At 39.5% G+C, this 25,180-nt stretch overlaps 1 protein-coding gene across 1 annotated transcript; it reads left to right on the forward strand.

Moving 5' to 3' along the window:
* Positions 1 to 3,279: 3,279 nt before the first annotated feature.
* On the forward strand, positions 3,280 to 23,194 carry LOC124147509 (C-type lectin domain family 18 member B-like). The gene is made up of 5 exons (XM_046518115.2): positions 3,280 to 3,355; positions 5,868 to 6,006; positions 20,209 to 20,432; positions 20,908 to 20,997; positions 22,516 to 23,194. Exons 1-5 carry the CDS (start codon positions 3,310 to 3,312, stop codon positions 22,695 to 22,697), a joined length of 681 nt encoding a protein of 226 aa, XP_046374071.2. The 5' UTR covers positions 3,280 to 3,309; the 3' UTR covers positions 22,698 to 23,194.
* Positions 23,195 to 25,180: the final 1,986 nt, after the last annotated feature.

Here is a 25,180-nt window from a genome sequence, read left to right on the forward strand (position 1 = left end):
AGACATCAGTTCTTGATGGTACAAGACAAGAACGTGAACATTCAAAACAGGATTTGTGAAATATAAAATGAAATATATATACTTAGATTCTGCCGTGATAAGACTGGAATATGTCAAAGTCAAGATATATATTGCATTTCAAGCATCCGGCCCATATACATAAAAGTTACTTATACGTGGTTTTGCACTTACGGATGCAACTTAATGTTTAACAATTGGCTTCCAAGAGAAAAAGCATTTTAAACATACATACCCAGTTTTAATATGACAGCAGCATCTTTTGAAGAGAAGAGACATAGAAGCAGGTACAGTATATGAACACACAATGCCATTTTGAAAGTGGTCAAACGTAACAAATGTTAAGTTTGGGATAACACTTTCTTAGTAAAGAACATATTCTCATACTTTTTTGAGTACCTCCGGGATTCGAACCCACCCTGCCATAGTGCTGGCGATTAGGTGCAGTGTGGGTTCCATTCCCGGACGGGACTCAACCCAAACAATTTCGCGAATCTGTAGTTTACTAAGAAAGTCTTGTCCAAAATATAACATTTGTTACAGGTACAAGTTAATTTGACAGATAGCATTCTGTTATTAACATGTGTCTTTGACCACAATAATAAGGACATACACAAGTAACATGAATTTCATTTTCTATAGTAGAATGACATAATGGGCACAACCACTTCGATTTTTCAGTGGGCAATTTTCTTCCTTCATTTATCATGAGATCCAACCATCCAACATATTCAAACAGATTTTATGACATGTTTCCTTCAATATCGGCGGAATTCTCGCGTCTCATCTGAGAAAAGGTAAAACCACGAGGACCCAGTGTCTTATCGTTGAAAAGGCTGGTGAAACTAACCATTTCAACGACTAGACCTTGGGGTCCGAGTGGTCTAACATACTTAAACCATGTCCAATATTTATGGCACCTAAAATGCTCAAAAAACATTGTTTTTGTTAAAGGTATTTTGAAAGATATTGAGGAACTCTATGCTCAACTGTGAGAACACTGTGTGAGTCGGCGCTGCGTGAAGCACGTGAAATGTATTCAAGAGCCTTTTGCACGTGCACCTCGCACTTTGCCGATTTGGGTTGTGAAATGCATGTCCCGGGGCAAGTATACCAATCAATTTGGACCAACTCAAGCACATTTATCAATCAACTGAATATTACTTGCCCATGTTGATGGGCCTGTAATGAGCAAATATAGCCCTGATCAAGATAATAGTAATTTCTTTTCCATCCGTTCGTTTCGTTGAACGAAAAGCTACAAGTTCTGTACAAATACTGAATGCATAGAGTAAAATACTGTATAAAAATTGCATAAAACACATTTCGCCATTCATAAAGGGATAAGCAATTGGTACTGATGTAAGTAAATATTTAGTTGTTAATTTCACTCCTATCTCCCATGTCGCCGTGACAGAAGACTACATTCGTTAGCCTTCAGTGCGGACTTCTTTGGTTCAGATCACGCTGACGACAAACGTTCAAAACAAAAGATAGAAGAAAGAAGAAGTTCCGTCATTACCAAGTGGTGTTTATCTAACAATCCAGTTAGACCATGGTAAATGACAAAGCAACCATGGTTTAATTCCAATTGTTATTCTCAGCTAAAATCCTCACTTAGTGCGGAAACTGATTTAACTGTCTGGGAAAACAATAACCGTGTTTTCGGTGTAATAACTTTAGGCTTGCAATTAAATGTGGTAGCCATACAATTGATTGAGTATGGTTTTACGCCGCTTTTAGCAACATTCCAGCAATATCACGGCGGGGGACACCAGAAATGGGCTTCACACATTGTACCCATGTCGGGAATCGAACCCGGGTCTTCGGCGTGACGAGCCAACGCTTTAACCACTTGGCTACCCGACCGCCCTGTTGCCATACAGAGAAACCATATACATTTATAACGTAGGAGAATAACCAGTGTCGATTATCCCACGAAACAGATTCCATTGGGCGTAAAAGGCAAAATAGCCGTGAAAATTATATCAATGGGCCACTGGAAATCAGTGGTGTTCACGCCGCTTTAAACAGTATTCCAGTTATATCACGGCATGTCAGCTTAATGTGGGAGGAAAGCCCAAAATGATGCAGGTCTCAGACGTTTACCACTCCGGTGAAACCCACGAGCACGGGTATAGTGCTGTAAAACCTAGAAACATAATTGGGGCGAACCAGGATTCGAACCTACAATCATAAGTTTCTGGCGTTCCAAGGGACGCCACTCTGCACAGCGAATCGCGGCGCCTTATACGACTAGGCCACCCATGCCCCCCTTCGTGAGTATCATATATCGATCCATACATTACACACACTATTTATAAAAGCTTACAAAATATTCTAGAAATTAACAACACTTACACACATATTTCATTCATTCATTCACTAGATGTGATTTTTAGTGATAATTTATGGCTGTTTAGCTTACTTCATTGAGATTTAAATAATACGTCAGAATCTACATTTATAATATGACATTTATTTAGTTTACTTCATAAAACACTTTAAACACAATGTATTATTTAATACAACACAAAATAAAGATAATATCAATTTAAATCGCCGGATTTGAGATGGCAACTTTATCCTTTCCTGATCTGAGCAGTTCTGTCATGAGAGAGTAGCCAGGGTGATCAAAGCATGCAGTAGTTTAACAATAGGTAAACTCAGATGTTAGAGTGTGCAACGTTACTTGTCTGGTTCCCTTCGGGTGGATGAAAAAGCCGGCTGGCTACGGCACTGTCATCTCAATGAAATTTCACTTTATGTATGAACAGCTCTTTCTGCACGTACACACAGTTTTTATTATCCCTTGTTGCCCGAATGTTTGTCAAGTCAAAACGTATAATTTCCCGACTGTGCGACATGTACCGTCAAACGGGTGGGGTTGCAATGAGACCAGGGCATGGCAGGCCGAACAGGTATGAGCTCCAAACATAATAACCGACGTTGACAGTAGTCTCTTGGAGATGCAAACATCTCACACAATATATGCCAGTTTAATAGTTTATATGTTTATCTGACTGGAACTATTACTTCTTTCACCTCAGCATTAAGGCAATTTACGATGTCTTCATGTATTTAAATGCACTTTCGACTCGACAAGACGTAACGTATGTGTACAATACATCGATAATTGCGAACGCGAGATTGACAGAACCGAGACAGACACAAAAGAGTTACATTTTTACAAAGTATTTACTTTCTAAAGTTGTCATACAGACGTTATCTTGTCATGAAAACATCGGATCTGTCCTTGTCGACTGGTGGTGTTTGCGTGAGACGGCAGCCATGATGTTGCTGAAGGCACTGGTCTTCATTTTGCTGTCACTTACAGGTAGGCTGGGGTTGTTCTTTGAACCAAACCAAATATTGTTAAACGTGTATATGGATGTATGCATCGGGACTTATGTTAAAGAAATATGTTAAAGTTGGTTGGTTGGTTGATTTGTTGTTTTACGCCGCACTCAGCAATATTCCAGCTATATGACGGCGGTCTGTAAATAATCGAGTCTGGACCAGACAATCCAGTGATTAATATCATGCGCATCGATCCACGCATTTGGGATCGATGACATGCATCAACCAAGTCAGCGAGCCTGACCACCCGATCCCGTTAGTCGCCTTTTACGACAAGCATAGTCGACTTTTACAGCAAGCATGGGTTGCTGAAGACCTTTTCTACCCCGGATATTCACGGGTAAAATATGTTAAAGCAAATGTCCAGGTTTGTGGAAGCCTGGACGTATCACATGCAAATATACTTTTATCTTCCTGAAAACAGGAGTATTTCTCATTCGTACGACTTTCATCTTCTACATAAAAAGTTGTGAATGTATCTTGCCAACATGTTTCACTCTGCCATTGTATAAGAATAAAAATAAATTGAAAATTGATAGGAAAGAGCTGCGACTGAGCTGAGGTTAACTTGTGCTGTGTCGCATGATTTTTGCGCTGTGTCACATGATTTTCATTGTATCGTAATTAATATTTCGAATCTCTTTCCAAAAGGTTGTAGGGTTACCCAGATATATGCATAATCTTTTACATTTATGTTGGCGAACTTAAATTTATACCTCCGACATGTTCATAGTTATAGTTGTTCCTAACAGTTCAATATTGTTTTCTGGGATGTTAATTTCTTTGTCGTCTGAACTGTCGAAGTACTCCCCTGCACGCACGTTTCGCAGATCTAGTCACCATTTGATATACATCAATTGGGTGTATTATGGTCATTTGATACACATTTATTTCATACAATAAGCAGATTCCAAAATAACTTTTACAAAATCGTTCTTAATTTTCATCAACATCTAACAACACATGATCTAATAACACAGTAGATCGTAAACTATCTAGAAACAGAAACACTGAAGTTATCATTCCAAATGTATTCTTAATGTACATTACTTATTGCCTTCTGCGTCATCACCATATTAACAACATTCTTACTTTCTATCTCCTATATATATGGTTGCTTTTCTTTTCTCCCACGAAGGGATGACCATATCTTTGCATGTGGCACTATTTCCTTATACGGTAACAGAACAGTGGACCAAACTATGTTTTGTATGATGCACTTTGAGGCTTCCATAGTATTATACCATGCAATGCCATCTCGGTAATACTAAGTGGTTGCCATATGCACGAGACTTAATGTCAAGAATACCTGACGTGTATTTATAAAGATGTACATTGTACAAAATGCATTTGAATTGGTATAGCATTGTACAAACATAAAAAAATATGGAGAGATAACTCACCACTAGTCCTACGTAATTCGTGTAAAACGCCTGGAATATTGGTTAATTAGTACGTTTAGATAGAAGTGTTCGTGTACTAGAGATGTATCCTTTGATTAGATCTTGCGTTTCGTCATAAGACATAACAAGGCCAAATAATTTATATGTGCATCAGAGTCCATTTACATTTCTTATTATGTATGGTCTCTGACAAACGTCATCAACCATCAAATGTTCATTAAACATTCCTAACATTATGATCTACATATATAACATACCAGATGGCATTATCTATAGTTGATCATAATTCCTCAGTTGGTTGATTGAATATCAAGGTCGATGTTTGTACATGGAATCAACCATTTGATATTCCATGGCCCGGTTCCACAAAGCGGCTTTAGCGTCAAGACGATCGTATCTCCCGTACCTTAACATAGACTTGATCGGTTTGTGGAACGGGTCAGCACTGACATACACGGTATTACGGTATTTGTCTCTGAAGGAAGGAGCCGGACAACATTTTTGTTCTAGGCATGCACAGCAGGCGTGTTTCAGTGAGTAATTAGGTTATGATTGAAAACCCTGAAGAAAAAGTACTTTCTGGCACTTCTTAACTCAGACACACACAAAGAGAACTCGTTCCCAGTGGCATTTGATTCATGAAGTTGTTGTGACATTCGTGTTCCATGTGGGTCAAAGGTCAAAAGATCTTTGATTTGTAAAACATCCGAAATGCGTATTGTAACAGCTTGGCCACGCTTTGCCCTGCTGGCCTGTTGTGCAGTTATCACTGTTATCTTCTTTACACAAGGAATCTGGCCTGTGAAGATCGGGGTAGAATAGGTTTTCAGCAACCCATGCTTGCCGTAAAAGGCGACTATTTTTAGCATAAGAGGCGACAAACGGGATCGGGTGGTCAGGCTCGCTGATTTAGTTGATGCATGTCATCGTATCTCATTCGCGTTGGATCGATGCTCATGATGTCGATCACAGGATTGTCTGGTCCAGTCTCGATTATTTACATACCGCTGGGGTATCACTGTATGCGGGGTTGAAATACAAACAAACTCAAGGAATCAATATGTCACATTCTCTATTTCTTCTTAGTTTCAGGAGAATATTTCTACTTCCAAACCCACGTACATCACAACCGTGCAAAAGCTGTTTGCAAGCAAAACGGTCTTCAGCTGGTGAACGTCAAAACCAATGAAACCCAAAGGCTGGTCTCTGCTTACATGGGAGAGAGGTGAGTAAATGGTATTCTTTTATAAGGAGGGCCAAGTCGTCTATGCCGGTGTCACGAAATATATTCGCCCCCAGAATAAAATCTCCCCCCGGCGAATTTATACCGGTACAGTTCCGCCCCTCTCGAAATAAACTCTCCCCCACCCTACGAAATAAAATCTCCCCCAAGAATATTTCCTCCCCCGGTCGTTTTATAAATACTTGCCATGCAGTTCAATAGTTGATGTTATTTTGGGTTAGGTAATGTTGTAATCTATTTTTAGCCATTGATTCCATTACTTTGCATAAGTTTGAAGTTAGGGATATTGGTCTATATGAGTTAGCTTGATTAGCTGGTTTATTAGGTTTAGGGATTGGTATGACTAGGGCCTGTTTCCTGGGAGTAGGAACCTGTCCGTTTAGGTAGATGAGATTGTATAGTTTGAGTAGTGCCTGGAGTAGTTTTAGCGGGCGATTTTTAATTATTTGGTAAGAAGTTAGGTCAAATCCTGGGGCTGTGCCCTTTTTCCTGTTTTGGATTACGTAGAGGAGCTCCTCCATTGTGAAGGGTTGGTTTATTTCTAGATTGTTATTGTTTGTTTCTTTTGTGGGTTTGTTTTTTGTTTTAAGTTTATCTTGGAATTTTTGGCTGAAGTTGGTGTTACTGCTAACGGCTGAAAAGTGGTTGGCGAGATTATTTGCTTTTGGGGCGGGGTTGGTTGAGTTGTTAATGTTAGGGGTTTTTTTTATGTCCTTTTAAGCCTCTGATGGCGTGGATTTTGCGCCAGACCGTTCTGGCATCTGTACGGTTATTTATACCTTCGCAGAATTTTTTCCAGTCTCTACTTTTGCCTAGTTGGACTAGTTTTTTTAACCTGGTGGTTTAGTTCGTGGGCTATGTTTAGATGTTTGTAGTCGCGTTTTGCTTTATTGAAGGCTGATTTACGTTTTCGTCTAGTCTGTATTTCCTCATTCCACCATGGTACCGTGGGTTTGCCTAGCCTGTCTTAGATGTTTTGAAGGGGATGGAGGTTTTGGCTGCGTTTATTATATAGTCTGTTAGGTTTCTACAATAGGTTTCTGGATCATTATTTTCTATTTCGTTTAAGTTAGCTTCGTTGCAGATATCTTGGAATTGGTCCCAGTTAGCTTTATTGTAATGGAATTTTGGTTCTTGGTTTTCTATTTGGATTGGTACGTTTGTATTTCCTATGGTTATGTTTATGGGGAAGTGGTCACTACCTAGCGGGACGTCGTGCACTTCCCATTGAGTACTTTGAGCTAGATCTGCGGTGCATATGGTTAGGTCGATAGCCGACATTTTTTGGTTTATCTTATCGTACCTCGTGGGTTGTTTGTTATTTAAGAGTACTAGGTCGTTTGTTTCTATCCATTCGGAAATTAATTTGCCATGATTATCTATTTTATCATCTATGCTCCATGTAGGATGGTGAGCGTTAAAGTCTCCTAGGAATATAGTAGATTTATCGCTTATTTGGAGTAGTTTGTTTAGATCCTCAGGTTGGACTTTTTGTTCCGCCCAGGGGTATATATTTATGATGTTTATTTTTCGGTTATATAATGTGATTTTAATGCCGTTGGCTTCTAGGTTTGGCGTGTCTATTTTTATTTCTTCGTAATTTATATCTTCCCTGATAAATATGATTAGTCCTCCTGCGGCTCTTCTTGTTTTTGGTTTAGCTCTGTCAGTTCTATCTGAGTTGTAGTTAGGTAGTGTGAATTTGGATTTTTTTGCGAATTTGGTTTCCTGGATACAAGCAATGTGAGGGCCTTTATTTAGTTTAAATTTAGTTTTTAGTTCATGGCCGTGGGAGGTGAGTCCGTTGGCGTTCCACTGAAAAATATTTAGTCCTTCCATTATTGGGTTCGGGTGATTGGTGATTTAGCTTTTAGTTTTTATTTTATTCGGTGACTTCTTTTAGATGGAGGTTAAAGAGGAAGAAGGGAGGATGGGTTAATTTTAGATTGAAAGCTACTTTGTGGAAGGATTTCATGCTAGCTTTTGGTGAGTTTTGACTATGCATGTATACTAGGAGTAAGGTGAGGTTATTTAGGTTTTGGGTGTTAGCTGGTTCGGGAGTTTTGCGGTTTAGTTTTTTCTACCTTTTTGGGGCTGAGAGGGAAGTTTGGTTTGTTTTAGTTGGAGTAGTGTCTATTGTTTCCTCAGTAGTGGAGGAAATCTTCGTCATCGGTTAGATTAGGTTTAGCTGTTTGAGATTCCATAGGGGAGGCATGTGATGTGGAGGGTTGTGTAGGTGTTTGCGGGATTGGTGTAGCTGTGGATTTCTTAGTGTTGTGTTTTGTTGTTGTGCTTGCTTGTGGGGGAGTGTTGTTGCCATGTGGGCTGTAGGGTGCTTGGATGAGGGTCGTGTTGTGGCGGTTGTTTTGTGGTTTGTTTTGCATGCGGGGGTTGATGTTTTGGCTATGTTGAGGTGTGGGAGGGTTCGTGGTTGGTTGAGTGGCTGCTTGTGTGTGTGAGGTGGGTGCGGTTTCTCGGTAGGGGCCTCAGACAGAGCTGTCGGTTATGGGTGTGGTGTTTGTTTGTGGGATGGTGTTTGGGTGTGGTGTAGGGAGGAGTGGTTTGGATGCGGGTGTAGCAAATTTTCGTGTTTGGATTTTGGCCGTGTCTATGTTTATGTGTTTGTTGGCCTGCTGGGTGAGTGTGTGTCTGTGTGGGCATTGGTTTGAAAGTGAAGTGTGTTGGATCGATTTGCAGTGGATGCACCAGGGTGTGCATGTGCCTGGGCAGTCTGTTTGTGCGCATTTTTTTACATTTAGTTTTAGTGTATGTGCATTGGGAGGCAGTGTGACCCAGATCAAAGCGGTTTCACTCCTGGCCGCTCAACCCTAGATAACCGCGCCCGACTAGAGCAAGATATTAAGAGAGGACAACTTAATAAACAATATACCACAGGCATCTTCTTAGACTTCTCTTAAGCTTTCGACATGGTATGGCACGACGGGCTAATACAAAAACTTTAAAAAATAGGACTCAAAGGTCAGATAATAAACTACATCCAGGACTTCCTACACAATCGTAAAATAACCGTGGGTATAGACCAAACACTATCGGACCAATGTCCCCTGGAAAATGGTACTCCCCAGGGCAGTATCCTCAGCCCCACCCTCTTCAATATAATGATAAACGATCTATTCGATGGTCTATCCACTAAACTAAACACATCGAAATTCGCGGATGATGGAGCCATCGGGATCCGCACTAAAAGCATGAACATGGTCCAAAATTTACTCCAAAAATATCTTAATAAAATACAACAATGGGCTGACAAATGGGGCTTCTCCCTTAACTCAGAAAAAACAACAGGAATAGTATTCAAACATAAAAACATGAAACCCGCCTCCCCAATCCTCCAGCTAAACAATCAAACAATCAAATTTCAAAAACAAACCAAATTCTAAGGACTTATTTTCGATGAACATCTCACCTGGGATGCTCACATCCAAAACCTAACAACTACATGCAGTAAAGACCTAAACACCCTAAGATGCCTAACTGGCTCTAACTGGGGAGCATCCAAAGATACCCTCCTCTCTCTCTACATATCACTAATTAGATCAAAACTAGACTACGGCTGCGCCATATACAACACCCTAAACAACTCTCTATAAAAAAAACTGGACTCAATACAATATCAGGCTATCAAACTAATTACACGCACCCAACATGGCACCTCCTACACCTCACTTCAGGCCTTAACAGGAGAAATGCCACTAAGTCTACGCAGGGAACAGCTAAACTTAAATTTCTGGGCCGCGTCCCAATCAAACCTTCTCATCCAAAACTTAATAAACCAAAACATCAGCCCCAAAAACCAAGCTCTAGCTCGTAAACACCCCTTACTTACCCCGATATCCCAAAGAATAACAAACTACCTAAATGAACACCAAATTAAAAATCTTAAACAAAACTGCAAACAATCAAATATCTTCACCCCTAAACTTAAAATACCCAAAATAGACACAACACTAGCTAGCCAAATAAATAAACAAACCGACCCAAACACAGCTAAAACTACCACACTAGCATACATACACGAAAATTGGCCAAATTGGTGTCACATTTACACGGACGGATCCTCAGATCCGACCTCCAAACACACAGGTTTCGGAGTCCACACCACACAACCAACTAAAACCACACAATCCTTCCGACTCCCAAACAACCAATCAATATTCACGGCAGAACTAATTGGCATGGCCTCAGCCCTCCATAATCAAGAATCCAAAAAACACGAAAAAATCCTAATACTTACCGACTCCCTAAGTGGACTGCAAGCCCTCTAAAACAAAAATACCAAAAACCGACCTAAATTAATAAATCAAATACTTAAAAGCTCCAACGACCTAACTAAGGCAGGCAAACAAATAACCTTCTTGTGGATACCCGCCCACGTAGAAATATACGGTAATGAAGACGCCGATAAAGCAGCTAAACTATCCCTCAATATCCCAGAAATAAGCTTAAACTTACCCATCTCAAAATCAGAAATTAAAAGTGTAAACAAGCAAAAAATCACAAAAAATGGCATTACCTATATCTAAATTCAAATAGCCAAATAAAAATGGTGCTCAGCAAACCACTAACCAAACCAAAAATTCTCCATCCATCCAAAAAAATCGACAGAGTAATCACTAAACTCCAAACAGGACACACCAACCTAAATAACCACCTAAAAAATTTAAAAAACACACTACAGGTAACTGCCCACACTGCAAACAACCAGAAACCCCAGAACACGCACTCATCCACTGCACACACTACCTAACACATCGAACCGCATTACAAACCACCCTCAATCTAAACAAGGCTCTAACTCTAGAAGCAATACTAAACCCACAAAATAAACTAGAAAACTTAAAGGGCTTAGGCGTATTCTTAATAAAAACGGAACTAATAAAACGCATCTAAAAACACAATAACCTACCAAATCAAAATCACATAAACAAACAAACATCCACCATACCCAGCTCCCTTAGTTCTCCTCCCCAATCCCATCGGCATCTATTCCAAATCTCAAAATTCCCAAATTCTATATAAGCAACCCCTAAAACCCCCCTCTTGGGTTGCACAGACCACTTTCGCCCCTTTCGGAAACACATTAAATGGCCTGGCCGGGCCCGTGTGCGAAATACGCATCAGTCGGAAAGCGCACGTTAAATCTCCAAAGTAAGTAAGTATGTAGACTCATAAATATTGGTTTTATGTTTTAACGGAGATATGATATTGTCTTATGAAATATCGCGTATTAGTGTTATTTGCATGCTTTACCATTCATTGGACCGTTCTAAACCATGTGAATGTTGTAATATCAGTCAATCGGGTGGGCAAACAGCCCAATCCTCGCTCTATAAAGGGGTATGTCAATCATTTTGCAAGTTTAATTGACCCCTGATACTTTATGAATACTTTATGACAGTTTATGGAGTCAAAATCAATGCTGATTATTCATAAACTTAATGCTTCGTACTATAGGCCTGTGGCCTCTTCAGTGCTGAATAAAGATTGAAAATACATCAGTCAAACAAAGATGAAGGTAACTTTATACATCAGAGTTCTTGAGAATTAGTTCATGTTTTGTTCTTAGACTTACATTTCAACCATCGATTGTGTTCACATGTAGACTCAAACTGGTATATTAAATAATGTATACAGACAACAAAAACTGTATTAGAAACAACAAACTCTGTAAACTTTTAAGCATAGTTTTTGTATAGCATTTCAAAAGCCTGGTTTGTTTGCATTAAAATCAAAACAAAGGAATCTGTAATTAAAATGTGTAAGGTGAAAAAGATTTACATAAAAGAGCAAAATACACGGGGGAGAGTAAATATATAATTCTATACAACTTTTCTTGAATGGAGCACATTTGAAAAAAAAGATAATCCAAGCATATTCGATATTACCGTGTTTAAAGAATTTATATCAGTCATATATTTCTAACTTAGATCACCCGTATGTAACCCAGGTAAAGCATGCATAACGGGGAACATTGTAATGTTGGTACAATTTTATCGTGTCTTCGTGCTTTAGCATTACACATTTTCATATTCCTCTAGGTTTTAATGTTTATTTGTTTATGTATTTTTAAAAAAAAAATTTCTCTCCTTTATTTTTTCTGGGTTATATATTTATCTAAATATACATTTAGTTACTTGTGTGTGTGTGGTTGTTTTTTTAATTTTTTTTTTTTAATTGTTATTGATTTTTCGGGTTTTTTTTCTTTTCGGGTGTGGGAGGGGGGGTGGGGGTCACTTTTCCTTTCGTTTTTCATAATCATATTTTTTTAAGTTGTATAAAACGTATAAATCCCTTCTCAGATTCACCGGCAGCCCGATTGTAACAATTACATGATCACTTTGCTTTGTCGATGCCGGTTGATGTTGTTCAATACAGGCTGATAGTGGGTGTTTTTTAATCTATTCTACATGCTATTCATTTCGGGAAGATGATACACATTTCTCTATATTTTGGGTTACTTTGCTTATATAATTTCCGATTATCATTCTTAGTTTTACTTTTTCTCTTCTGCTGCGGTGATATCCATCCGAATCCAGGACCTTTGCCTAGTCCAGATTTAAAGATTATATATCTAAACGTACGCAGTCTGAAAGACAAAGTAGATTTTATCAGTGCTGAATTAGATAGTTATGATGTTGTATGTTTAACAGACACCTGCTTGCACCATGATATTCTAGCCACTGATATTACACTGATACCATTTTCATATCGTAGCCTGTATTAAGGAATATATTTTAGATCTAAAATCAGAGTATAACGGACAGCCTGAGCTGGAGGCGCGCGTGGATATATTGACAGTTTTTACGTAGTTAGTGTTAAAACCGAATGTTTGCGAGGATTAATAAGATTTCTTAATTCAGTTACAACAGTAACCGTACATGTATTTGTTACATTAAGTCATTTCATTCAAATTTGTTTGGTATGATTATGTCTTATAATTATTTTAGGATGGAAGGTACAGTTACCAAATAAAATATGCTGAAATATCAATTCATTATGACCATATTTCATAATCTATTTTTCAAAGTAACCCTCCTTACATTAAAGATAACTATTTAAAGAATATAGTACTTAAAGACATTGCAACAAAACGAATAATCAGGGGGGAGACTTTATACTGAGGGGGGCGCGAAACATATCCGCCCGGGGGAGATTTTATTTCAGAACAGATTTTCCGGGGGAGAATCTGTACCGGTATAAAATCTCCGGGGGGAGAGTTTATACCGGGACACCGGCACATTTCAGTGTGCTGAGTTCCACCCTGATCGCTGGTGGTGGCTTCAATCAAATCTCATCAAATAAGATTTGTCTCCTTTCTTCCTGAAGATCTGAGCAACCTCCATATAATGTCGTATCAGGTGTACCTTGAGCGACCCTAGACCACCAATCTAAATGGAGGATGCATTGGGTCTTTATCCAATCGGATGTCAGCTTTCTAAAACGATTCGATTTAATTTCTTCTCCACCTCTTTTCTGAAATCTTGATCTTGGCAAAAAACAAACAAACAAAAACACAACAGGACACAAACATACCCTCGATGGTACACCCTTTTGGGCGTAGATGCCATGGTGCTCAAACATCTTGAACTGCTGTCAACATTGGGTATCCGTGTTTGTGGGTTCCATCAAATTGGTAAACGTCAAACGTCCGCCTTTCCATCCACATTAGTTTGACAGACCATGACATACTTCAAAGCAGCATTGGTAATTTAGGTAAGAGGAATGCCCAAAGGGAAGCAGGTCTTTAACGTTTACTTGTTTGGTGAAACCCACGGGCAGGGTTTTGGAAAAGAAGATGACAGCCCCAAGGAAAACACTACTGGATATTGTTTCTAATCTGGAATCTTTATTCAAAGTTCACATTAATAAAATAAAGTATAACTGTCTGAAGGTAACTGATTAAGGTGTGTAGTTTTTTCATGATTTGGAGCCAGTAGAAGATGGACAAGTGCGTTGTAAATTATGCTGTGCACACTGGTATACTTTTCTGACGGAACGAACCGTAGCCCCCAGTAGTGAAATATAGAAAAACCTATTAAAGGACAAAACGGATGAGTGTTTACGGTAACGGCAGGTACTACCGCGACTATGTTGGTATACTTTGATCATCATGCACTGGGGTATCTATCTTAGTAAAAGATGTGATTGAAACGAGATTGAACTATAATCTTGGAAACCTAAAAAGGACAGATTAACATTACACTGCCACTTTGTGGAAGTACAACATATGACCGTTTAATCAAATGTCGTTGGTTAGATTCTATTATATGTTTTACCAAAGGCTTATACCACGTCAATTCATTATAAGTTGCGTTATATCTCACTGACGCTGTGTATAATTACGTAACTTAGACGTGAAAGAATCTTTCGAATGTGACTTATGCTTACGGGTTTCGCATAAAACCTGCAACAATTCGGGTTTTCTCCCGTTCTGACTTTCACCCCGACCCCCTAAACACACACGCACGCACACACGCACACACGCAGACATACGGCCACAGACATACACGCACACGTGTGGTGACATGACTAAAGTACTGTTAAAAGAGGCGTTAAATCAAACTCACTTCCTCACTCAAATCGACAATACCATCTTCCTGGGGTAACAGTGGCCACTAGCCTATATTCCAATGTCTCGTTTCCACCCTCTAAGATCCAAAAAGTTAACTCCTTAATTACAGGTCACGCTTTGTTAAAATTTAAAAAAAAACATACAGTGAGAAATGTAAGACTGACAATGCGATGTGAATATTTACCCTGTTTTACACATTTAGATAGGACGACATGAAGAAATGCTCAAATATTGCATCAATGCCCTTTGGTAATAACTAAAAATATGCTCTAAAACAAGCAACGCATACGTGGTAGCTATGACATTAATTCAAGAGTTATGGACACATATGATAAATGTACTTCTCATTTGATGTTGCGTACAGGTTGTCAACAGTTCGGCGGAGGAAGTGTCACCACGTGAGCCAAGAACAGATCTTGTTCATGTCTAGGGAACAGGTGTACGTTATTGTCACCAGATCTTACATTCCGACGACTGCCGTGCTTGAGATAATGACGTATATAGTCTGGAAGTTAATTTAAGGCACCGACGTTTACTACAATATCTGAAAAACTGTTGGACCTACTCCAGTCAAAGTTGGTATGAGATTATTAAACAGTCATACATAACTGGATATTACATTTAAAGACAATCGGTGCATGAATAAAAAATCTGTCTATTTAGCTATCACTATATTTCATCAACAACCAGACCTGTTCGTCACGGGTGGAACGAGCATTCATTGTAACAGCCATCTGCATAATACTACCCCTGCGTCACAGGGCCATATGACACAATTGAACCAATCAACTCAACTCGAAAGGTTGCACGGGAATCACGCACGCACGAATACGGTGTTAGCATTAGATTTCATGATGTCTCAGCGGAAGCATCTTTAAAATATTTGAATAATTTAAGGCTGAAAGTGAAAGACGTTCGCCCTTCTTTGACATTTCAAAGTACATGAAAAGAACAATTCATGCGTTACAGCTTCCCAATCAAACCGTAGTTAAGATTTTGAACTCTCATAAAACACATGCTCCCCTGCACATCCCTTAGGGGGCATCTCAAAACAGGATAGGAAATTAAAGTTAGATTCCTTTGATATGAAAGTTGTCAAGGACGTGATTCAGCGGTTAACAAGAGAAAATGAATTTATTTCAACACGAAAACTATAACAAATTCTCCTTACAGAGCATGACTTAGATATTTCCAAATAGACCATTTGTAAACTCCTTTCCAAATTTGGATATCAGTACAAAAAGACGAAAGGGTCAAAACTCGCAATGTGTGAACGACCAGATATAATTCATTTGCGTATCAATTATTTGCTCACTATTAAAAAGAAACGCGAAGAAGGCTATGAGCCTGTCTATTTGGACGAAACCTGGATTAACGCCTGCCACACAGCGGCTTACCAATGGTCTCACCCAGATACCAGAGAGCCACAGCGCAAGATCCCCCTGGTAAAGTGGAGCGCCTGATTGTCCACCATGCAGGCTCCCACAGAGGTTTCTGGGGTCTGATCTAGTGTTCAGATCCAGATCTACAGATGGCAGAGATTACCATACCGAGATGAATAGTCAGCTTCTCTTAGCACTGCCTTATAAATCCTTGGTGGTTATGGACAATGCTCCCTATCACAGTTGTCGAGATCCTATTAACCGTTGTCCAACCTCAAATTCCACCAAAGGTGAGATATGTCAGTGGCTGGACAACAACCGCATTGCTCGGGCCACAAAGCCAAAAAAAACCCTGACTACTGCCAATTTGTTCTTCAGAAGAAACCCCCGCCCTCTTATTTGATTGACAACATGTTGAGAGAACACGGTCACGAAGTGCTTAGACTTCCTCCTTACCATTGTGACTTGAATCCCATCGAACTAATCTGGGGTGATTTGAAAAATATGGTAGCATGGCAAAATAAGACCTTCAAGCTTGCCGACGTCAAGCAGATTGTCTTGAAAGGGTTTGGAGAAATTACAGATGTATGTTGGGCAAACTGTGTCCAACATGTTATCAAAGTTGAGGAAGAGTTTTGGAAACAAAACTATCCGACCAGATACTGTCCAGCCTGTTGTTGTTCATTTAGGTGACAGCACAGACTTCGAATCTGACGACGAGGGCATTTCGTGGGACCAAGAATAGTGCAATACATATACCCCTGTTTCACGACGACATGTAATAGCCCGAATTACAAGTACCACGGATATGAATTCTTACATATTCCTACATATTCTAAATAATTTCTTAAGAATCTTAAATGTATCTTATTTGATTCCCAAACATTCTTGTAGTTCGTGGGATTCGTGAGAAAAAATTAGTTTATCAAAGAATTTCTAGGAATCGTCTACGAATTTCAGGTTTGAACTTTGTAGTACATGTCCTAATCGGATCTTGTCCATTTTGTGCAATTCTTGGCTCAGAATTTGATTCTCTTACACCCGAAACAGCCCTGAAAGTCTCGAATCATCTACGAAAATATAAAAATATTTTCTTCACAACCATAAAGCAATGATTTGTCTAAATGAATAATTACGTATGATATATTACACCTAATAACATGATGCATGAAATATAATAATGTGGCAAGGAATGATACATTCAAGTCAGTAGCACTGACCTGAAAAAGAATGCAAAAAAAATTGGATAAATATTATTAAATAACTGCTTGAGACGCCCAACGCTAACACCGTATTCGTGCGTGCGTGATTCCCATGCAACCTTTCGAGTTGATTGGTTCAATGGTGTGTCATATGGCCCTGTGACGCAGGAAATATCTAAGTCATGCTCTGTAAGGAGAATTTGTTTGAGTTTTCGTGTTGAAATAAATTCATTTTCTCGTGTTAACCGCCGAATCACGTCCCTGACAACTTTCTTATGTGTCCAAGGGCGTAAGTTTCGGCCCTCTTTGATCTTTGAAATTGGGAGTCTAATATTGTGAACCTAGACTCGGCAAGGTTCAATCATGTGAAATTGTCTTGAAGATATTTGAACGAATCGTATTTTGTGTGCCAGAGACCATTAACGGTTGATCGCACGAATATACATAATTTTCGCCGGTATCATAATTAAGCACAAAATCACGTTGGCAAAACGAAGAAGTAGCATATAGACTGTATACGCAGTCTCCACTGAATAAGTTTGGTAAGCAACGAGGCTCGCAAGCTTATTATACTTCTACAATCGCTGCTACTACATCGATTTTATCAGTTTTCACAAAGAGCATAAATAATTTCAGTGCTTACATACTCAAAAAGGAATAAATGAAGATATAAGCAGGAAATTGTAGAGTATTGGATAACTTTTTGAAAGCTATTGTCTATAGTAATGGTTAAAGGGCCACAAATTAAAAGAAAAATCCTTGAAACCCGGAGTCTGATTTGTGTGGGACGACTCGGAACCTGCAGATATCGTGGATCTGCACTAAATGCGTATAAGCGCAGAGTAGGACATGAATAGAGTAAGAGCATAGCCGATTTCAAAAACTTAATCTGGTAAGGATGTACCTCTGATAACAATACATAGATTGTAATACATACTCGTTATAGAAAAACATGACACAATTTTAAGACAACAAAACAATAATGACTTGATTACATAACGTACCTTATATGAACAAGAATGTCCGTGAGAATACGTATAAGCCCAGTACACGTTGAGAGTTGGAACGATAGTTCAAATATATTGTCACACACACATATATCGGTAGGTACTTGCTAAAGAATCTTGACGTTGGTCGACTTGATCTTGAGTGTTGGTAGCATGGCTGAACGTTGGCGTACTCACATGATTACATGAATATTGTCTGGATTTCGGTGTTGCTGACGTTCGGGTAGGCTGGGTTGCTGTTTGGTGCTGACGATTGGGTTGGCTGGGCTGCTGTCTGTCGTCTTCTTCGTTTTCCCGTCAAGGTGGCGGCTGGCTTGAGGCTGCTTAAAAGCTTTTGTCTCCCATCACCTCTGAACTACCATTTGCTTTGCTGCGGGATCGTGCGTGAGTCACAGCAAACTCACGCTACCCGGATAATTCTCCATCATCTGTCCAAGGGCGTAAGTTTCAGCCCTCGGATGGTAGCTCAGTTTGATGACGGAAGACAAAACTCAGGGATGAAGTTTAGACGACAGCAGCCATGTTTATTGATGCAGGTTGAAATGAGTCGAAAGGGTACATGTTGATAAGAACGTGACAGAACGCAAACCGAGACCGAGTGGCCAATGTTCCGGAGTTGGGAGAACCGTTCTGTCACTTACCTTATGGCTGTCTCCCAGACTGACCATGTCAGTCGGGTTTTGTAGAGCGAGGTATTACATAACGTGTGACCAGGTCATTGTGCCACGTGTATGTTTAGACGTAAGATCCGGCGACGTTAGGAGGTGTTAATCAAAATTTATAGATAGCGCTGGAGATTAAGGGTCTTGCCTGGAGGGGCTTATGATAAGAGGGGATACGCCGAATGTTTGCTGAATATATTAAACAGACAAAGGGCATAGAATTTCGGTGCACTTGGAAACATATTGAACCAGTTAAGTATTTAGAAAAATGAAATGTAAAATAAAAGTATTGAAATAGTTTGCACTATTTTAAATGAAAGTATCAAATGGTTTCCACTATAACATTATCAAAGGAATCTAACTTTAATTTCCTATCCTGTTTTGAGATGCCCCCTAAGGGATGTGCAGGGGAGCATGTGTTTTATAAGAGTTCAAAATCTTAACTACGGTTTGTTTGGGAAGCTGTAACGCATGAATTGTTCTTTTCATGTACTTTGAAATGTCAAAGAAGGGCGAACTTCTTTCACTTTCAGCCTTAAATTATTCAAATATTTTAAAGATGCTTGCGCTGAGACATCATGAAATCTAATGCTAACACCGTATTCGTGCGTGCGTGATTCCCGTGCAACCTTTCGAGTTGAGTTGATTGGTTCAATTGTGTCATATGGCCCTGTGACGCAGGGGTAGCATTATGCAGATGGCTGTTACAATGAATGCTCGTTCCACCCGTGACGAACAGGTCTGGTTGTTGATGAGATATAGTGATAGCTAAATAGACAGATTTTTTATTCATGCACCGATTGTCTTTAAATGTAATATCCAGTTATGTATGACTGTTTAATAATCTCATACCAACTTTGACTGGAGTAGGTCCAACAGTTTTTCAGATATTGTAGTAAACGTCGGTACCATAAATTAACTTCCAGACTATAACTGGCACATGCAATAATTGACATTGTAATTTTCTGATGCGTCTTTTGTGTTGGAGTATAGTATTCAAAATGTGTCAAAGTTTTAAAAATGTCACGTTTTGGCATTGTTGCGATATGATAAAATATGAAGAGGATCAGTGTGACTTTGAGTATCCACACAGAGTGACAACGCTACATTTGAAATGCTCTCGATGCATCATACTTCATGGCAGTACCAGGGTTGGAGTGGCTTCACTATTACGCTAGTCTGTAGGAAGCATCACAATGTATGGCAGAATCTCGGGTTACTGGAGCGGGGCTCGCTATAACGCTAGTCACTTGGATGCATCACAATACACTGCAGATTTTTGGCTATCAGTACGTCCTTCGCTATAACGCTTGTCTTGAAGAAATATAATCTTTGCAGGAACGTCAACCTCTGGACCGGGCTTCACTATAACGCTAGTATGAGCAAGTTCCGGTGGGGAGACGGGGAGATTCTACCCTCCCCTGGAGTTCTATCGTGGCAGGGTGGGCAACCAGATCTATCACAAGGAATGAAATGTGTTACGATGAACCCCAGCCATGGAACTTTCATCTACCAAATGGCCGAATGCATCGTCTACCGCACTTTCGTGTGTGTCGGTGAAGGTAGGTCGCGTGTCCGCGATGGGCTAGTGTTCAGAATTTGTGACATCGACGGACGAAATTGAATCGCCCCAATCAAAATGAAAGATGCATAGATTCTTTTATCTTGTCAGATTTCAACGCTTGAACCATTTGTTTTCATTTCTATATCGTCTAACTTCATAAATTGCGAATTTACCAAAAAGAACAACTAAAAATAGATATTCCTTTGGTTGTATTCACCTCTGGGAATAGATGCCATGGCGCTCAGAAAGGACAGAGTAGTTATATTCTTGCCAATGTAATATCAGAAATTTTTCCGTATGCTTCCCTCACTCGTACCGGAAATTGAGAAGCATATACCGTGATTAGAAAGTAATCTGACGTCATTTCTAACGGCAGGGTTGTCAGATTCCCATGCAGTAAGGTATCTATCAGAGTGAAAGATGTGATTTCTAATGAGCTTGGGGTTATCACGGACATCTTTGTTTCCACACAGAAACACTGGACTTGCCCAAAGTTTGGCCATCCATGGTGAGGTACACAAAACGGAATTCCACCGAACTGGGATTCTGTGAATCAAACCGAGGTATGGTTGACGATACAATTATAAATGCATTCTGATTATATTGTTTAACCACAATTTCTGATAAAGTAACTTGAGATATGTTTTAATGTTGAAAAACGAAAGCAGGCTGAACAGTTGGTTAAGCATTTCTCTACAGGAGTGAGGGAGTGAGTGAGTGAGTGAGTTTGGCTTAAGCTGCTTTGAACAGTACCTGTTATATCAAAGCTGGATGTTTGAAGAAAACCCACCTGGGCGTCGACAGATAATTTCAAAATCTTTTCATGTTTTTAATCAACGTGCGTAAGTAATTTGATGCATTTCGCGAGGTTAGACCTATTTTATTACAATATAGATCTTGATTATCGATCAGATAGTCTGGACTGGGCGCCGCCATTTCATTTTAAGCAAACGGGATTTGAGAGGTTGAATATGATTGTCAATAGAAGGGGAATAGAATGTACATAACTCGTTATAGCCACTGGTGGCGCTACGATCGAGCCACGAAAACTTAGCCTAGTTCGGCAAGGGTGGGAACTGGACTTTTCTATTCAGTTAACTCCCTTTCTTCGGGAAGATGTGTTAAGAGGAGCTGATGGTAGATGCAAAGACTGCCGTTGACGTCATGAATGTTACAGCAGCAGGTGGCTGGATTTGGAGGTGGGAGCGTTATGGTGTGGGCAGATATCCATCCAGATGGTCGAACATATCTTGTTCACATTGCGAGTAATTTGACTGGGATTCGCCAAACAGACGCAGTGTTCGAACGCAATGTTGTACCGTTGAGGAACCAACTGAAGGAATGTTTTGGCAAGACACCAGACGCGTCTGGGGATGCCAGGAATAGCTGAATGGTTTATTCTGGATGTCCGATGAACAATATTGTTTTTTTAGAAATGAAATCTGATGCACTTGGGAATATCATAGACACGTGTTTTGGCGGGGAATTCATTTTAATATTTAACTTCAGACGTCATGCATATATTCCATGGACGTCACGGAAAACCACTTCTTTGGATACTGTTTCTTAGCTATTATTACATTACATATCCCTATTTGAAATCCAGATGTCATGAATTAGACTTCAGATTTCCGGAACTTACAACTTTTATTCACTCGGGGCAGATAATCCGTTATATTCCATGTTCAGGTGTACGACATCTCCCACGATTCTAACTTGCCAACCATGTGACTCAGGACACTCTATCCAGCAAGAGACTTCCAAGCTGTCTGCACACCACTTGACTCCCATTCTCTGTAACATTCTCAGTAACCATCTGGTAATTGGGAGATGTTTATTTTGAATACTTATCCAGATGCCGTCTTGATATACGGAACCATGGAAACAAGGAACTCGACGCGAGCCATTTTGTCCTTTGTCGTGCCCTTAGTCACGTGATCACAAAACGGAGCTGAAAATCCAGTATTCCACGAAGCTTGTGTATGTCAAAACGTACTGCAATAAATTAATATTATTGGCACATCATGACGAATTTTCCAACATAGAAGCAAAAAGCGACTTTATATATTGTATGTTTTCAGATGGCTTCCCAGAATGTGTCTTTGAGAGGCGTGGGGTCAGTGGGCAGGTATTCTATTCTAAAAGTGTTGACGCTGTGGAGGACTGTGCTCTGACCTGCACGTACGACGAGCGCTGCTTATACTTTCTGTACTTCGCCAAGCTTCAGGGTACCTGTATCATCCACAAACAAATTCCTGGCTAAATGTCATCTTTATGTATGCGTTTTATTACTCGTCTCTCAACACAAAACTCTAAATGGGGACAAGGCTAGGGCTGCAACGATACACCTAGGTCACGATACGATACGTATCTCGATACTTACGTTACGATTCGATACGTATCTCGATACGCTACGATACACATAGTGACAAGAGAAGAAAAGAGATAAATGAATTAAACTTAGTTTATTAAAATGAAAAATTGAATGAAAGTGAATTAATGTTCATGAGTCATAAAATATATACTGTAATGAGTATTTTAACTTAATGAATCATCTGCCATTTCCATGTAATGGCTAGCAAACACAAAAGTAACAGTCCTAAATATTTGTGAGTTGTGACCAGATGGTAGATTCTAGGAGTAAATACTAAATGTACCAGTGTCCAGTAACTAATGATTTGCCATTTTCATGTATAAAGGCAAAAAAACAATTAAAAACAATTGTAGCAACAGCCATGTTATACACCATTTGAAAGGTCTAATCCTGGTGTTTCTAAATATGAAAGTTATGTTTATAACATTATTTACAACTTGACAACTTAATTAAGTTCGTTGTAAATATACAAAATGTAAGCTAACACATTCATAACATCCAGATTAAGGACCTAGGAAGCGAAAATTTGACGATTTGGGGCAAATATAAGATTTCAAAAGATCTAGATCTAATTATTTCTTTTTTATTTTCATTTACGTAATTGGAAAATTATTTTAAGAAGAATTATGAATAGTATCTGATTTCACCCATTTCCAGATAACAGCGGCTGTCAGCTAAGTAAAATGAAGAAATACCTCCGTTTTCGAAAGCTTCGTATGAATAACACGTTCGTGGAAGACTGACATTAGAAAGCTTGTTGTTTCATCTACACGCTCGTAACATTGCCTGGAGTCTTTTCGCAGGAATAACATAAGATTTCATTGTATAAAAAATGGTTCCTAATGACGCTTTCTTGCCGAAGTCTGCTACAAGGTTCATGATTGGTCAAATTTGAGCTCGTGACCTGAGGCAGGCAATCAAATTACAAATCCTTGTGTAAGATGAATTTCAGATTTTTACGAAATATTTTGGTTAAATCGTGTTATTCTGAACGTTTTAAGCAGGAAATCGCGATCTATATTAAAAATATGGAGCTTCGTGGATGTATCATACTAGGTTACAAGCTGTGACAAAGATTTTTCATGCATATATTTTGGCATTGAACATCGTGTCCGAGCCGAGAATTCGAGGCGCCGAAAGCCAAGATGTCATTTGACTAACATTACACGCGATCGCACGAAAAGATGGAAATAATAACTTAGCTGTAAGTTTGACCACTTTTAGATATATTATTTATCACTTTGTATAATATATTTAAAGATTTGCTTGAAACGTCTTTGTTTTGCTCTTTGACATGTTCGATGTGCACCCGTTGTCGAGGTTGCAGGCTATATACAATTTTGACGTGACTAAGGCTTGGCCGGTGCCTGGGGACTCGGTTCCTACGGTGTTGAAAGAGTTTAAACACATTTAAAACGTATCTGTGATAAAAGTTTATGTACAAAAACAAAGACGTACGTATATACGACTTTGAAAAAAACGTATCGTGAAAAATCGAGATACACCACCTCACAAATCGCACACCGTATCGTATGGAGTGAATCGCGATGGATCGGTGTCCCGGGATATCGTTTCAGCCCTAGACAAGGCTCGGGTCAGTTGACAGTGCCAGCATGTTTGATTCAAGTCTTGAAAACCTATATTGGTTGCTCGTAAACTTAAATGTCACAATGTATATCAGTTTAGCGGTTACTCTATTTACACAGAATCAATGTCCCAGTTTGACACATGGTTACAGTGTTCAGACCCATACTTGGACTGGGCACCAAACCGCGGAGCCTAGCCCCCTTTAAACGTTCTTTACAGTTTATGTTATTAATCATAATGCAAGCAACCCACCATAACTACATAGTCTTCATTATTCTCTCTGAGTTTATCATGTTTCGTGTCGTTCCTTACATTTTCTGATGTGAAAAATAGAGGGTGAGACATCTCTCCATATCTGGACGAAAGAGAACTGACAGCTGAGTTCAGTTAAGACTTTGTCTGAGCCTTATACACTACAGGCGTTTGTCGAAATAAAAATTGTGGACCCTCTGTCGGACTTGTGTTGTTGATGCAAGGAAATCCCTAGAGTACGAACGTCTATGTTGGATATTTGCTTGTCGGACGGTCACAATGGCCCGACTGAGCTCAGCTCAAGCATTGCTGTGTGTCTGGACTCGGTCAAAAACATTCAGTCGTTATATAGCTGCACCATATATGAGAAGGCGTTAACTCATTCACCCATTTAAGGAGTGAAGTCTTACTCTCGAAATCATAACATAGGCTTCTTCCCGAGGCAAAAGTGTGCACTAGGTTTTATCAAAGTCTTCTAAAGACGACGGTTTGATGTAGGCTAGTGGACACTCGCGAAGACTAACGGGGAACCA

Source organism: Haliotis rufescens, unplaced genomic scaffold (assembly GCF_023055435.1).
Source record: "Haliotis rufescens isolate VD_foot unplaced genomic scaffold, xgHalRufe1.0.p SCAF_7, whole genome shotgun sequence".
Classification (NCBI taxonomy): Eukaryota; Metazoa; Mollusca; class Gastropoda; order Lepetellida; family Haliotidae; genus Haliotis; species Haliotis rufescens.